This window comes from Eumetopias jubatus, unplaced genomic scaffold, assembly GCF_037043125.1.
Source record: "Eumetopias jubatus isolate StellerSeaLion01/CBP00866 unplaced genomic scaffold, mEumJub1_p1.0 scaffold_5, whole genome shotgun sequence".
In the NCBI taxonomy this organism is placed as follows: domain Eukaryota; kingdom Metazoa; phylum Chordata; class Mammalia; order Carnivora; family Otariidae; genus Eumetopias; species Eumetopias jubatus.
The window spans coordinates 96,974,630-96,992,282 of record NW_028274811.1 but is presented as its reverse complement, the minus strand read 5'-3'; the positions used below and the strand labels follow the sequence as shown (position 1 = coordinate 96,992,282).

The window sequence follows — 17,653 nt, the reverse complement described above, 5'->3', positions numbered from 1 at the left end:
TACTTGATCCCTGCCTACATTCTTGAGCATTTTAACTGCTGTATTCCATTCCATTCCAAGCCTTTCAGTGTGGAAGTCCAAACCAGACTGAAGATGCATATGAGCATCAGAATAGTTTATTTCTTTGGAGGACTCTGAGCCACCATAGCCTTGATAAAAGTCTTAAAATAGCTCTGATTTGTAGATGCTCCCCATCATGCAGGGAAATGGTGTTCAGAGACCTATCAAAAGGCAAAATATAAGCTACAATTGAACAAAATAGAAAGGAAACGGTGATGCTGGGACAGTTTTCTGGACCAGCCATTTCTCTGCTCAGCGAATGTGATCAGGACTTTCTTGCTGTCTTAGTAAACTTGAAATCATTGTTGAGATACAGTCTAAGGTTGGAAAGACATTTTATTTCAAGTTCTGATTCCTATTGATGGTTAGTGGTTGCCTAAGGTATAGGTATCGTCAGAAGATTAGGATGTCATTATACATGGATTGAGTGAAACAAAAAGTCACAATGAAGAGTATTTTATGCCATGGCAGGGGGAGGTAGATGTAATGTATTTTACAGACCTATTACTATATATGTGTATACCATATTACCAAAGCGATCACATATGCACTTTTAGTTGTGAGAAGTCATTGCAAGAGTAAAACTGCACAACACAGGTGGCAGATACTTGCTAATTGTTCATCAGCCCATTGTCCCTTTTCCTCTTGGGCAGACAAATGAACTACAATTTGAGCCTCTCTTGAAGTTAAGTGTAGTCACATGTCTGAGTTCTGGACAACGGAATGTGTGGGAGGAAACAGTAGTCACCATTTCCAGACCTGGAAAATAATCTTTGTACAAATGATCCCCTTTATATTTCTCCATGCTCAGGCAGAAGGAATGGAGAGGACCTAAAAGAGCCTGCAGCCACAAGAATGGCTGTGTGGATCTGAGACCTCCCCCACCCCCAACCCACCTGCCTTTTGCCTGCAACCTGTACTATCCTACAATGAACAAGAAATACACCTTGTGCAGTGCCACATAATTGGGGTCATTTGCCAACCTTGATTAATACTGTTGATGTCAAAGCTTTTCATAAAATGCAAAGCACAATGGCAATAGAGATGAAAAAACAGGAAAGCAAAAGACTGTTCCCTTTCCATACATATTCCATGTATTTATATCTGCTAAGAAGTTTCCCCAAAGCATTCTTTGCCTTACATTAAATGGGCAAGTTGAGCACTTCCCTCCCTTCATGAGTCAGACCTGTGCTTCAAAATGTCTCTCCAGCACAGTCCTCCCTGATGGTGAGGGTGTCAGCATTTGAATCCAAGTGCAGCACCCCCACACTGAACCTGAGCTCTGGAGACCCTGGGGGTGGGCGAAAGTGGACAATTGTCCCCTCCCTCCTGCCTGCATACCCTTGACCACATTGGTTTCCTGTTTGTACTTCCAGTCTCTTCCAATGTGGGTTCGTGGTGTGGCCTCCTGAACTCCCAGGTGATTTGATCTTCTCTCAATTTCTCACCAGCCCTTCTCTACTTAGATTTTTATAAAATTTATTTTTTCCTTTTCTAAGCATAATTTTTGGTATCAAATTTGAATTTCATTTCATGCAGTCCCTCCAATGCATCCAAGGCAGTTTGGATTCTAAATGTATTATGTCTTCCCTGACAGTTGGGTATTCATTGCAGATGAATGAAGCAAGTACAAATACTTGCTTAGCTCTGATGTCCACACACTTATAAATAGAACAATCTGGGGTGGATGTCAGAGATGGTAGCTGCTCGTGAAGTTAGTCCGATTGGTACTTGCTTGTTCTTGCAACAGGGCAGCTAGAACAAATGGAAAAATGACACATAGGACACATTCTCTTTCTTTGTCTCTGCATACCTCCATCATTCTCTGCTCTGTGCAGACCCATTTTCCTTGATTCACAGTTCATACGGCAGAATATCACTACCCACACCCTCGAGTTTTACATTGTCTTTGAGAAATTGGCTCTGACTTTTAGAAATAGTTCAAAGTAATAGAGCAAGTGAGCAAGAGGGAAAAGATGAAGATACTCTGCCCTTGGTCAGGTGTCCACAGCTGGTCCAATAATCTCAAGCAGAGAAAGCCAAATTAGATGGTAAAATCTGTGGCATCCCACACCCATGGATAAGTTAAGGGGAGTCTTTCTGAATCAGGCACAACCCCCAAAGGGTCTACTACAGTGGTAGAAGTGAATGGTAGAAGGACATAAAGAGATAGATGAAAGAAGGAAGAGAAATAAAAGAAACAGAATTTAACTTTTTTTGAACCTTAGATTCAGAACTTGTTTGTGTGTGTGTATATGCATGTATGTACACACAAATGCGCGCACACAAATGCGCGCACACAAACACACAGACTGGGTAAGAGCGTAAGTTGTAGGGAGGGAAAAGGGGGCAGATTTTAAAGAAACTTGTCAAGGTTAATAAATCCAGATACTAACCTAAGGACATTGGGAAAGCATCAGAAGATTTTTTATAAGCAGAAGGGTGACATAGTCAAACTTTTGTCTTACATAAATCACCTGGCAGACATGTGGAAAATAGATTAGAGAGGAAGACCATCTGGGAGACAGGGAGAATAGTGAACAAACTTTTGCAGCACACTAGGGGAAAGATGATGGAGATGTAAAATAAAACAGAAGTACTAACAATATAGCTATCAAGTACTTATGAATTCAACAAATAGCTACTAACATTTCCTAAGTGTTATGCGCTGTGCTAGGTTATCCTACGCGATCATTTTATTCAGTTGTTAGAAAGGGCCTATGATGTCAGGTGCTGGTATTACAGATGGAAACGCTGAGGCTGAGAGATGAATTACCTGCCCCCCCCCCAAAAAAAAACATTAAAATGCAAGTCCCTACAACAGACTTCAATAATTTTAACCACTATCCCAATGGCATAGTTATGAAGAGGGGATACAGTTCAGGAAAACTGAGGATGTATAATTGTCCAGACTGGATAGTGGACCAGGTTCTGAGACTGAGAAGAATGCACAAAGCTAACAACCACATTTGGAGCCTGGGGTAGCGTCCGGGATGGTGGATGCTGAAGGACTGAGTTTTATCCGTATTTGAAAAGTTTTTCAAGTTCATTCCATTTGATGGATCACCTAAGAACGAGTCATTTTGCGACATCACTCACTCTAGACCCTTGTCCTTCCACGTTCTGTGGTTAGTCACTCTTTCCATCCTTCTTGCCTTGAGACCGAATACTGGCCAGTATTTCCAGCACTGTCCTTTACAGTTCCTTCAGTTGCTTTGTGCCCTGACCTTTCAGCATACCTACCTTGTCAGCCGCTTTCTGTGGAATCAAACCAGCTGCCCGGTTACCCTGTGCCAGCTCCTGGAAAGCCTGTAAGTGGTGCCTGTAAATATCAGCTGTGTCTCATATTCCCACTCCCCCTTCTCCTGTTCCTCTTCTCCCATCCCCCTCCCCTCCTGTCCTGCACTTAGCCCATCTCCTTACACCCTAACCAGTCACTTGCTCTTTGAGGGTGACTTTGCCACTGACTTTGGGTATCAAGGTCATGCAGGTTGAGGTCTCTCAAGTTAGTTGCCCCCCTAACACACACACACACACACACACACACACACACACACACACACACACACACACACACACACACCCCTGCCTTTCCATTCCTTCCCATTCTCTTCTCTCCACGGAGATTTCAGAAGAACAAGTGGTTTCTTTTCCTGCCACCACTGAGCTTTGCTTTATCTGTTGTGTGCAAATTATTTTCAGTGCATTGTTTAAAATTTGTGCATGGTTCAAATTTAGTACTTTAAAATTCTTACCTCTATAAAAAAGTTGTGTGTGTGTGTGTGTATATATATATATAATTTTTTTTTTTTTATGAACACAGCTTTCACCACCCTGCAGTAAGCCACGAGAAGGGCTGTATTTCCTCACCCATACATCACTTCAGGATGAAGTGGGTGAAACTCCAGTCAACTACATTTTAGCGCTTAAATGATACTTTACCTCCCCATTTCTATCTGTGTCTTAGCTAGTGAATTCATGGATAGAAAAAAGTTAACAAGTAAAAAAAAAAAGCATCATTAATATCTCAAACTAGGTTTTTTACTAGATATTAAACAAGTTTTGAGATGCCACCAATTATTAAGATATTTGTAATAAGGGGATGAGGAGGGGGAATTAAATGCATGAATGCAAATTGAATCCCAGTTTCAGAAATGTAAATATGAAAATGTAGGAGTATTTTTCAGCTAACATGCCCATTCCTACGTTTTACTCCCATTCCCTGGTCCTCCCTTTGGGTTTCTGTGTGAAAGCTGGCTGAGACTGCTCTAGTTATGGCTTCCTGTTGAACTTGCCTTGTACTCTCTTCCTGGTGAATTATTTTGTTAGTTTGGGCATAGGGTGCTGATCTCATGTACCAAACACACAGGCCCACACATACGTGTTTACACAGAAGCACAGACACACATGCACCTCCCCACTTGCAAATGTGTGTGCATATCCGTGTACCCACGTGCACACATACACATGCAGTTACGCACATATATGCGTGTACACCCTTGTGTGCATATGTGTGCACACACACTTAGTATAAACACACTTGAACATACCTACAGGCACACCCTGTATGCACACATGCAAGCAAATGCATATGTACACACATGTACACATATGCACTCATAGATTGGACACCATTTCCATACCTTTCCCACCTCAAATTTTTCCTTTGCTCCCATTTTTCAATTCCCATTTTCCCCAGTCTTGAGACTCTTAAGGTTATGGTATAGTTCACCATTGTTAAGAATATGAAATTTCTCCTGACAAGGCCTGGATTTGTCTTTTTACAGGATCATTGAGCAGTCCTGTGTACCAGGTATGGAAGTTTTCATAACCTGCCTGAGTGGAAGAAACATCAAATTATTGAAGCTTAACCCTAAAGAAACAAGGGTCACCTTGGCCTTGCCTCCTGACTGGGGCTGTCCATGCTGTAGTAAGTGAGGGACATGGAACTGAGAGTTTCACACAGTCTTCTCCCCTATAACTGGGGTGTAATCACATGGAGGGATTTCCACATGTTTTCTAACACTTTTCTGCCATAACTTCCTTGTGCGGGATCTTGGTTTTCATGTTCCAACACTTCCCCAGTGCTCCAGTATTCTTTGCATTAGACCAAGGAGAGAGATTTTTTAAAGTCATTTCTTCTGCCACGCACGAAGTATCACAGATCAGGAAGTGCTTCATTGCTCTTCGTAGATCTTATCTCTGCCCCATGCTGCTTTGGTTTCATAAATTGAGAAAGCGCATCTCCAGGTCTGATCTCTGTTAAGTATGTGGAGAAGATGGGGGCAAAATGAACAAGAGGAGGATTATCTCCTAGCTGAATTCCCCAAGTCCTTTGCATCCTGCCTTTCTTCTTTTGGGCAGAGTTGGGCTTCCCGGGCCTGTGAGCTCAGGGTTCTGAGATCTGTCCCTTTACAGCCCAACAAGCCACTGCAGTGCAGGTCCCTGAACTACCGTAAATAAGAGGAGCTGGCTTTTGTAACAAAAAGACACAAATGGAATAAGCTTATTAGGATTTCTTAGCCAGACAGAGGAAACTTCTGCCAGTTCAAATCCTGTAAGATACTTGGGATGTTTTCCCAGGCTTCTGCCGACCTCCCTCTATCCTCTGACACTGTCCCAGAGTTCATGTCACTGGGGTTGCCTCTGTGGAGCCCTACACTCCACATCCTGCTGTTTGTCCCCAAGATGGGTGGGCCTGGGAGCACAACGTAAGTGGGGCTTCCAAATGATAGCTCAAAAAGGCCTGAAGTAGTGATGTATGTAATTATAAACTTTCTACCCCTGTTTATGATCTCTAAACAGCATACTCACTCTTTATTGTGAATAGACCTTTAAGTGTTCACTTCATACTCATTGTAATGATGTTGTGACAGGCTCTAAGGATGCCAACGTAGCCCCTGACCTCCAAGATCTCATGTTCTTGGAAGAAAGAGACCAGAAAATTAATATTACAGAGAATTTGTATAGAAGTAGATAGTGATGGATGGATAGTGATGGGGGAGGCTAGGGAAATGATACCAGGAAGGTAGCTGGCTTGGCAGTATGGGTCCAAGGAGATTAACTATATCTTAGGAGAAAGAAAAGGGTTCATTAATGTAGTTGGGATGATAGGTCCAAGCAAAGGAAAAAAAAAAGTGTGTGTGTGTGTATGTGTATGTGTGTATATATATATGTTGACCACCTGCTTCTCTAAGGATTTTTTAAGTCTGCCTCTGGAGACTTGAAATCTTGAAAAATTTTACCCACTCTGGAGGTGGGTAACACATGCTACTTGTGGAAACCCAGATGGAGAAGGGGCTAGAGAGCCATGACAACCCATTTAAATCCAAAATGAGCCACTGAAGGATTTAAAGCAATAGAATTAAAACATCATTTTTAGTGTTTTGACCCCTAGGATGTTTTGACATTATGGTTATGAACATAGAAATTTTCAACAGAATTGTACCAAGATTGATGAATACTTAGAATACTTCCTAGGGACAATACGATGAAGCCAATTTAATTTCTCAATCAATTTCCTATGCCTTTCCATATAGAACCCATTTATCCAGAGTAAATGATGGGATCAGATCTTCTTTGGTGTTAAAATGACAGAGAAGAACAATTCAAAGTAGTAAAAGAACAGTGGTGAGGTCAAAACTTCCTTTTTTGGGTTCTCATTTTATATAGGTCATGCAAGCCGCTAAATACAGAATATATTTCTGCCACATTCTAGTATTTGTTTGTGACACATAAGGGATCCACTTTAGTTTGGGGATTCAGTTATTTTAGAATGCTTCCATTAGTGGAGAAATTTTTAATTTTCTAATTCCCTCTGAAGTTACTGAACATGTTTCATGTGGGACTTTAAAGAGGGACTGTGCAAGTCTAGCGATGAGGCACACTGTGCTTGCTGTCATAACACCAAAAGAAGTGGAGCTTGGAGGGAAGGTCTGATACTTCCAGCCACTGTACGCACTCTGGGCCAGCTGCCAGTGTGTGCTAGGAGCCCTTCAAGGCCACTGAGGAACATGGTGTCCCATTCATCCCAAATCCCAGCCCGGGAACACAGGAACATGGAGAGGTCCTTTGTAGTCAAAACAGTGACTCCTGTCATGAAAGCTTGGGAACAAGTCATCTGAGGGTTGGTGATGACTGGGAAACTGTATTTTGAAGTATCCCAAGATATCTCTTTAACATTCATGCTTTTTCCAGCAATCTGCTAGTCTGTCGACTTCAGCTTTCATCTCCTTGAATACCACCCGGTTCTCATTGTTGTGCCATGTCTGTGAAATGTCCATCACTCCCCTGCCTTTCATCTGAGAGTTTATTACCAAGATACAAGTGTTCATCAGCAATGGGTTAACGTCGGTTCAAATTAACAGCAGTTTCACTCATTGGCTTCTATTGTTAGTATTTACATAACTTCCAGATTGTGGCCTTTGGGTAGGGAGAAAATGGAATGCAGAATGAGCCAAGGTCAAGAAGCTCAGAAAGTTGCTTCTTTCCTTTTTTAATTGTATTTTATTTTTAATTAATAAAATGAGTTGAAAAGCTTCTAGTTAAACTGATAAAAGTGAAATAGAAGGTTTTGTTTTTATATAAGTCTTAGCAATCCAAATGGATATGAAGTCCTAGTATCTGAAAAAAGTCTGGAGGTAAAGAAATCAATTTTAAGTCTTTTTCATTTCCTTTATTTTCAAGTGAGTGAAATTTACATAAAGCCATCTTCATTCAAATTTTGTACATTTTCCAGCACTACCAGGGCCACACTAACCTTCTTCCTTTAATTTGACCATCAACTCACTATTTTGAGAGCTTCATCCTTAAATATATACTGACCCCTCCTACGTCTTTGGTTTTAAAGTCTCAAAGTGAGAGGACTTAGAAATAGGTTGAAGATGATCTTGGATATCCTAAAATAACGCAAGAGTTGTAATTGAATGATTCCTTTGGCACACACTTCATACTCTGAATTTTTGGCCTCTTTGAATGCCTAATTTTCACTAGCATGATAGTTTTTATACCATCTATCTTTTTAGAGATTTCATTAATGTTTAAAATATTAAGATTTTTTTTGCTCCTTGAGGAAATCTTATTTTCCCTTTCTGGTTGAGAGGATTCCAAGCAAAGGAAAGGGTATGCTCTCTCTCAGGATCAAAGCTGCATCATTGACAGACTTGTACCCACCCTTGAGTTCACCACTCTGAGCCTCAATTTCTGAATCTGCAAAATGGGGATTAAAATAAACAAGGACTATAATCTCATGGAGGGAGGGGCAAAAGCTGCCACAGGTACCGCTCCCAGGGGGGTTTCAAGTAAAGAACTTAGCTCTGACAAATCAGTGTCTTTCAACTTGGAATTCCGTTTGACATGTTCTACATTTGTCAAATCCCCTTACTTTTCCTCTTCTGAGATTTTAGCCCTGATAATTTGCAAAGGAGTTTTAATTTTAAGTAGGTGATTTCTAAAGTTTTTGCTGTTCTGAAATTCTGAACATCCATGATCCACGTATGAATGTGATTTTAGACATACTATAGAAGTGATTTCCTGAATCAAAGGGACACAGTTCCTCTCACATAACTTGGAGAACCTCAACTCTCTTTGCGGAGTGAAGATCCCGAAAGCCATCATTCAGTTTGTCTGAGTATATTTTATTTTTTTACTTGTCCTCATAATCCATCTTTCTCTCTGTCATGGTAGAACTGGTCCAGCTCTGAAGACCTCGCCTAAAGCCATGTGTGTAAAGGGAACCTTTTGGGGTTTATTGTCTGAAAAATTGGGTCCCGTTGCTGGACCACTCACAGAAGAGCTGCTGACCAGGGCAAGTCACAGCTTCTCTCTTGCTCAGTGTCTGCATCTCTAAAACAGGGCAATCACCCCGTCCTCTCTGCCTTACCAGAAATAATGTCTGTTAAAGTGCGCTGAAAAATCTCCTGGGATGAACAAATCCCAGATGAGCCACTGATGCTAATGAAAAGCCCAGAGCCTACCTAACCCTTGGGGACTAAAAGGGGCTAACGTCAAATACGTAATTCAAAGGTTGAGTGAGGTTTGATATCTGAATTATTTTATCCATTGTATGGCAAAAAGAATATGGGTTTTCAGGTCATACAAATTAGAGAGAAACCAATTTCCAAGCACAACAAAGCAAGCTCCAGTGAAAGTCTAGTGCGAACCAACAGTTTGGTTTAATTTTTTTTTCTTCTTTCCTTCAGAATTTACCAGTTTTGTGACCTTTGGCATTTCACTCACCGTCTGTGAGCTCCAGCTCCTCATGGGCACAGCAATGATACTAATTTGCCAGTTTTCAGTGTTTGTGTGTGAATTAGAGACCAAATATGTAAAACAACAAGCAAAATCCTGGAGACGCCCAGGCCCTAAAGAAGTGTTGCCTATTGTTTCTAGTTTTTATGTTCTTAAACTCCACTAGATGTTCAACTCCATTCTTGTGTTATAAATTGTTTTGTAGGTACCCACAGGTATGTAAATAAAGGAAGGATGAAAAGAATTCTACCCCAAAAGGCAAGTACAGGTTGAAAATGTAAAACTAGAAGAGATGAAAGAAATTATTTGTCAGGTAGGAGATCCCATTCCTAATCACACATGCACCATCCTTCAAGGTGAATTTGAGAATGGAAACACTTTTTGAGATTAATTGGCCTACACGCTTATGACGTTCCCACTGGACCCAGTTCTATTCTCGAGTCCATACCCTTGGTCTCAATGACTTATCACAGAGGACTAGATAGAAAAGACAGCTCTTTGGTGACAAGTATGGAGATTTTTAGACAACACTAAGATGTAAGAAGAATTGCTAAAGGTTGTAGCTCAGAGGCTCCTGAAGTGCAGAGGGATGCCTTGAATAGCTTGAATTCCCTTGGGGAGAGACTGTGTTTCTCAGGAGGTGAAAGGTGAAGTGAATGTTTAAAGAACTGAAAATGAGTGCAGAATGACAGACAAGAAGTAGCCTATGCCATGGATGAGGTCTGGGCGTAGGGCGAAGGGCAAGAAGGAAGTAAAAAATACATAACCAGAATATTTGCAATTAAGTACACAAAAGATCGTCTTTCCAGTAACTTAGCAGATCCTCTAGGACAGTAATTCTCAACCAGAGGGTAATTTTGCCCCCAAAGGACTTCAGTGTCTGCAGACATTTTTGTTTCACACTGCTGGCATCTAGTGGATCGAATCCAGGGATGCTGGTAAGCATCCTGCGATGCCCAGGGCAGCCCTGCCCCCGACAAAGAACTACCCGTTCCAAGATGTCAAGGGTGCCCAGACTAAGAAACCTTGTTCCAGAACAGCATTCTTCAAACTGAATTCCAGTGGCATGCCACAGGATAAAAACACATCTGAGAGGGGGAGAAAGAAAGGTGCTTGGGGAAGGGAGGTTGTGTGTCCCAGTGAATTCAGGAAGCTCTGTGACCCACAAATGCAAATTGGTTTCTTTGCTACAGAAGGCTTCCGAGTATTTAATAAAAGGAAAGCATCGTCAAAGCCAGTTTTCCAAGAAAAAACTTTAGTGAATTGAAAATGTTCCACAAAACATGGTATGTGAAACACTAATCACTTTTTCATATTAATGACTTACTAGTGACTTTTGCCATTGTATTTATTTGAAAAAAAGTAGACTTGGTTGACCTTAAATTAACACACACACACACACACACACACACACCAACCATAAAACCTAGCCAAGTATATAGGAAAAAAAAAATCTGAGGGTACAGAAGATTGCATCCTGATAAGAGTGTACTTTGTTTTGATGGTTGGGGCAATGGCAAAACAAAAGAATCTTCTAGTCCATAGCTCCTTCACAGCATCTCTAGTAATAAGAATGACAAAAGTCTAACATTGCATCAATATGCCAGGATGCTAATACAGCCTTTTCCCTAGTAGGCACTCAGTACATTTGTTGAACTGAATTTATTGTTGATACTTAAGTAATTCTCCCCACTCGTGTTTATAAGGGAGTAGTTAGAGCAGATGCTCACATCTGATTACTTTGTTGGTAAAAGGATTCTATTCACTTGCATTTTTCCTCTGAAATACTGCATGTATTTATTTTAGTGCATCTCCTTAGAAGATGTATTCAAAATAGGACGAGATTAATGTGTGCTCCCTGGTTGAATGTGGGGCCATAATTTAAATAGAGGTGTCGGGCTGAGAGTGGAGCTTTTGAATGAAAGTAGAAGCCTGGAAAAAAAGAAGGGGACAACTCGTTATTCTTCACAGACTATATCAAAGCTCTAAGTTCCCTTAGTTACTCAAACGTAGTATGTGTTACTCAAAAGACGATCTGGAATGAGCTCAACGCAGAAGAGCAAGTAGGGCGTGTGCTGCCCCGAAATGGAATCTGCAGTAATCTATTACAAATGGCAATTTATTAGGAAATAGGCATGTGTATCTAGCATAATAAATCCCTGAATTCTAGTAGCCCAATTATTTAATTTTCTCGGAGAAAACTTGTATCTCCTCTCTTTTGATCCTACTTACCATAGTATTAAGGGATTAAAAGCCTTAGGACCTTTTGTCCTTCAGTCATTCATTAGCTTGATGTTACACCTAATCCCCCTTTCCATTTGTAGAAAAGTCAGTATAATCAGCTATCATTATTTAGCAGGTTTTAAAAAAGGTAATACATCACTTGAATGATGAAAATAAAATGAGTGGCTTGCTTTGTATCAAACACAACTAGCAACCTTACGTATTAGTTGCTGCCATAACATTATCACAGATAGGGACGCCGCACAAATTTACTATCTTATAGTTCTGTAAGTTGGAAGTCTTCCGTGAGTTGAGCTGGGTTAAAATCAGTGTCAGCAAGGTTGTGTGCCTTTCTGGAGGTTCTAGAGGAGACTCCGCCCCTTGCCCTTTCCAGGTTCTCGAGGCTACCTGCACTGCGGGGTTCGTGGCCCTCTCTTCCATCTTCAAAGATTAGCAATGCAGAGTCTCTCTGACCCTGATTCCATTGTCCTATTTGCCTCTGACCACAGCCAGGGAAGTTTCTCCACTTATTAGGGATTCATAGATTAGATTGAGCCTGTCTAGATAATGCAGGATAGTCTCCCCATCTCCAAGTCCTCAATCTTCACATCTGCAAAGCCCCTTTTGCCAATGAAGGTAACATACTCAGAAATTCTAGGGATTAAGACCTGGACATCTTTGGGAGTTCATAATTATGTCTCCCATGACTTATTTCATCATCTCCAATATGATTTGAGAGAAATTCCAAACGATTCGCAAAAATCAGAAAAGCATATTTCAAACTGTATTTAAAACAGGAGTCATTACTTCCTCAGCTTTAAAATTAAATTAACCCAGACACGAAATCCTCAGCTCCGTTTTTTTTCCCTATTCATGCTGTAGAAATAAAATTCCCAAAGATACTGAGTAGGATTTGTCCCAGGACTAGAGATAAGTAGAAGTTCGTGGAACATCTCCCCTGTCAACTTGCAGCTATGAATACCCATGTGTCACCTCATAGCTTGTGTGTCTAGCTCAGTGAAGCTCAGCTGTGTCATTTCTGCCTTCCCTCAGGCACTGAATCCTACAAGCAGACAATTACTGGTGTCAGCAAGCATGTGGCTACGGCTGGCTGCATGATTAGCTGTTAATATTTGGTAAAAAGAAATCATTTGAACCCCATCAGTGTACCCATTGGAGATAAACTCTCTTTGAGCATATCAAGCCAGGCTTTCTAATGTGAAAGATGCTGTGGCCAGAATAAAGTATTGCTCATTTTCCATGAAAGCTGTGGAAATGGACCCTTGTTCATTCATGGGTACTTATTGTAGATTTAAAAGGAGGAGAAGGGGCATGTCCGGAAGAGCTGAAAAATTCTCAACTTTTTATCTAATTTCTTAAAAATGCGTCTACTTGGACCTTAGATCTCTTTCTCCGAAATTACACAAAATACACGTTTCCATTATGACTAGTCGTGGAGAAATGAGGCAATTTATTGGTAATGAGAGTGTGATAAGGCAGCCAACTACAAAAACCATCTTTGGAACTAGAATGGTAGTATTCGATTTCTTTATCCCTGAAGGACTTCAGCACTGTAATCACTGCATCTGTCATTAAATACACATGAGGTTGTGTGTTGAGTAATTATGACTCTATTGGCACGCTTTTTAAAAATTAAGGCATTTTTGTAGTCCGTGCTTATAAACCACATTTTGCTGTCCCGCTCTTGGCTCAGGCCAACTGAGCAAAGAAAAGCATTTGAAAGTGAGCCTTGGCCTAAGGCATATGCTGGTTTTATAAAAAAGATCCTTGCATCTGAGGCTTTCCTTATATTCAGCAGGAAATCCAGATGCCCTGCCTGATTGGACTCCCACATGCTCATCTCCTGCCGCTCCCGGCCTTGATCCCTAGTTCTCTGGTCACACTGGGCTTCTTTCTGTTTCTGGAAAGTGCCTAAGTTCTCCTATCCCTGGATCTTTTTGCACTTGCCCTTCCTCCTGCTGGCAAAACTTCTTCCTCTCCTGCTTCATTCATAAATGTTCTTCACACAGCCGCCAGAGGGCGCTTGTCACTCTGAATGGTCCCAGCTGCCTCACAGCCTTCCAAAGGCCTCCCATCTCACTGGGAATACAAACCAAGGTGTTTACCCTGACCTCAAAGACCCTCCATAATCTGGCCTCAGTTGCTTCTATGGCCTCCTCCTCTTCCCACTCTCTCTTGGTCACACTTAGATTTTTCCACATTCCTCAAATAGGCTGAATATTCTCCCATCTGTAGACCTCTGCCTTTGCTGTGCCTTATCTTAATGCATTGTCTTCCCCTGGGTATATGCACGGCTCCCTCCCTCACTTCCCTCATTACTACCGTACCTTCAGGTTCTAAAACAAGCATTTAGTAGGTGCTCAGTATCTGCTAAATGAATGAAGGCGCAAGAGCAAACATTACTTGTTCATGGAGCCCTTTTCTGACAGCCCTGTTTTTGGAACTACCTGCATTCTACAACTCCTCACACTATTTATTTCCTTGATAGCATGTATCCTACATATCTGTGGAGTTTTGTGTCTCCCTTAAAAAAAAGTTAGCTTGTAGGAGCAGGGACCCCAACTAACTGCTTCATTGCTGTGTTTTTAGCACTTCATACAATAATGCCACATAATTGGGATTTGATACTTATTTGAAAAGTCTGAAAGAAAACAAACCTTTATTTACCAAAATTGGATATATACCTCACTAGGCGGGAACTTGAATATATAAAAGTCAGTGTCGGGGAGGCTGTAAATTTCTTTGTTAATACTCACTAAGGTATAAATATGTAAATTCTGCTGTCCTCCTGACTCTGCATTTGGCACTGCTTGACCAGAAGTGAATTTCCTGAGTACTTTGTAATTTAACCCCAATAGTTGTTGCCGTGAGACCAGAGATAGGTTCCTTTCTTCTTGTCCTTTCTTGCTTTATGTATCTCACTGCATCTTACATCAGTAAATAGGAGTACAAATACCAAGTTCTTCACTCAGCCCACCTGTTCATCTTCGGTGTGACTTACCTTCCTCCCCAGCAGCAGTCTTGTCAATTGGAAAAGACCCTGAGGGTAAAATAGTTTTTCCATTCACTTGCTGTGTGACTTTGGGCAAGTTTCTTAACCTCTCTGAATCTCATCATATATGAAGCAGGATTCTTTAAAACAAACAAACAAACATAAAAACTCTGGGGCACTTAGTGGTTCAGTAGTTTGAACATCTGACTTTTGGCTCAGGTCATGATCTCAGGGTCCTGAGATCAAACCTGTGTTAGGCTCCATGCTCAGCATGGAGTGTGCTTGAGAGTCTCTCCCTCTCCCTCTGCCCCTCCTCCTGCTCTCCTGTTCTCTCTCTTTTTCAAATAAAATAAATAAATCTTAAAAAAAAAAAACTCTACTCCCTAAGGTTCTCATTAATTCAAGTAATAAGTATTTTATGGAACACCTGTTATGGTCCAGGCATTACCCAAGTGCTAGAGGAAGAGTGATGTATGAGGCAAATAAGATGCCATTCTTCATGTAGCTTTCGGTCTCTTGGGGGGAGGGGGTGACAGACAGTAAAGTAGGAAGGAGGTAAGAAATTTGGTAAGATATTTCCAGTGAGTGAGAAGGGTTTTCAAAGAAAAAACAACAACAAAAAAAAAGCCCAGAGTGATGGAACAGAAAAGAGGTGTATCCATAGGAGAGAGAGGAACAACTTAAGGTGGAATTAGCAGGGAAGATATCCCTTTGTGCTGAGGCCTAAATGCTGAGAATAAACAGGCATACAAAGATCCCATGGAATACTGTTCCAGCCAAGGGTAACAGTAAGGTGTAGGGGGGCAGGGAGTTAACTGAACCTGGGAAAGCAAAACCACAGGTCAAGGGGGACTAACTACTGTACTTCCTGAAAGCCTACGTGAATCAGAAGAGGCTCTGAAAGTCGTCTTTGGCAATTCTGTTTTCATCAATTTGGCAGGTTGATTTGTTCTCCCAGTGAATACTGACTGGTGACTGTATTATGTCTCCTGCTGAATGGTTGTTAGTGACCACCAATGCTGTGGATTTTGCAGGCTAAATACCTCTGGTACCCGTACATTGTTTTATCCCTGCAAATACGGCTGTCTGTCTGTCTGACTCCCATCCTTCCTTCCCGCATTCCCACAGCAGCTGCACATTTAGCTATGTACCTTTCTGAGTACCTCTCTTACAGCACTCTGAATGCCTTCCTTTCCTTGGGGAAGCCTTGCTCTCTTCCTCTCATGCAGTAGCTTTTGCCTGAAATGCCCTCCCTCCACCCAACTTCACCCCCTCTGCTGCTTCCTGACTCACAGTCACTCATCCTTTAAGGCCCAACCTAAGGCCTCTCCCACGGACTGCGGGCTGCGTTCCCTGTCCACGCCCATCACCCTGTCTAGGGATGTGCCTCCCCAGGTGCCCCACAGCCTCTATCTGTATCAGAATGATTCTCTGTTGTCATTGCTGCCTGTCTAGCCACCCAGCTCGACTGCTAGCTGATGGGAGCAGGCAGTAGGACTCTGAGGTCCCTCTCTAAATCCCCAAGGCCAGACACACTGCATGGCACAGAGCAAGTATACTAGGGAAGCCTTTTATTTAAAAGGTGCCTTTTATATCACATGCCTCTGAAAAAGTGGTAGATTAATTCCTCATTACTTGAAGTCTAGTTTATGATCTACAATCAAAAAGTTGCTTTGATGAGCCCAGTATTTAGAAGTAATAGCAGAGGGACTTCTTTCCTTTTCTTGCTCTTTCTTTCCTTCCTTTTTGGAAAAAATTGAGTCCTTTCAAATTCTAAAAATCTCTGCCAATACTGCACCTTTCATTCTGTGGGCTTGCCGATGACCAGAGATGCCTCTGACAGTCTCAAACTCCCCTAACTTCAATTTTATCCTGTAGAATTGATTGAGTTGAATTTCTGCTGTTAGTCATTAATTGAAAGAATATGTCTTCATGATGGATTAATAAATATGTTTTATTGAAGAAATCCCAGCTGTGAAAATGCAAAATTTGTATGTTTTAAATTTTAAATGGTTGGCCCAAAATGAAGCCTCGAACTCTACCCAAAGTCAAGCTTGCAGACCCAGTAATAAGTCCATTAATTTCTTGACATTGCTGTTTGTGTATCTTGCTGGGGCTCCCATAGGCATCTGCTGTGTCCCACCTGAATCAAAGACTAGGTCATAGATCTGCAATTTATCGACTGGGGCAGGGAAGTGGAGAGGCTCCCAACTCTTGTAATATAGATAAATGCTTGTTCCTATCCTCCTTGATTCTGAGACTTTTCAACGTTTCTGGACAAAGTTTGAATTCAGATTCCTCTAGCAGGTCATGAACACATTTTGTGCCGTTGAATGGTGCTGGATACTCACTTTTCATGAGGAGCTTGTTTTGAGGCTGTGGGCATGCATTTAGCTTATCTGGCTTGACTCACGGGCTGTGTCAACGTTCTGGCTCCAGGTAGCATGCCAGGTAACAGTTTTAAACCTAGATGACTTGGAAAGAAGACTGAGTTGACTCGTGGGATGAGGGCCAATGCTGTGATGCAAGCCTTCTGCGCACACTGTTCCTATTCCTATAATTCTTTTCCTCCTCTCGACTTCATCCCCCACCCCTTCTTTCTGGCAAGGTTTATCTCCAGAAGGCTGAGGAAGATGAAGTTAAGCTGCCTCACTTTATTTAATCAAGAATCATCAGTCCTGCTTGTTTAGAAGCATTGGATGAGGCGTCTTAATTTTAAATGGAGTGGCCGAGCGGGAGTGTGCTCCATTTTGTGTTTCATCTACAACCTAGAAGCCCGGAGCTCTATTGGTCTGTACACCACCAGCATCCCCAACAAAACTGAGCCCCAGCTCCATTCCTGGGACAGTGTAGGTGGAAACCACCAGGACTCCTGGGAATGCCCAGCCCCTTCAACTGAGGAGGAGATCCCAGTAAAATCGATGCGACCAAGGCCAGGCTGGCCATATGAAAGAGCCAGGCAGTGCCCAGGAAGAGACCCTTGTCACGCTGGAATGTAGATATCAAAACAAATGCTTCCCCTTTCAACAGATATCTCAGTTTGGCAGCATCTTTTCAAGGACAACCCCACTTTGTTTTGTTTACTTTCTGTTACCTTCCCTTGTGCTT

General features: G+C 41.7%; 1 protein-coding gene across 5 annotated transcripts in view; it reads left to right on the top strand.

The window, feature by feature from the left end:
* The window catches only part of TENM2 (teneurin transmembrane protein 2), a 924,727-nt gene that overhangs the window by 403,533 nt on the left and 503,541 nt on the right, over window positions 1–17,653 (top strand). Inside the window, exon 6 of one of the 5 annotated variants that reach the window (XM_088023679.1) lies at window positions 12,370–12,388. The exons of the other annotated variants lie outside the window; for them this stretch is intronic. Within the exon in view, the coding sequence (XP_087879805.1) occupies window positions 12,370–12,388 (19 nt within the window). The remainder of the gene's footprint in view (window positions 1–12,369; window positions 12,389–17,653) is intronic. 5 annotated transcript variants of the gene reach the window in all.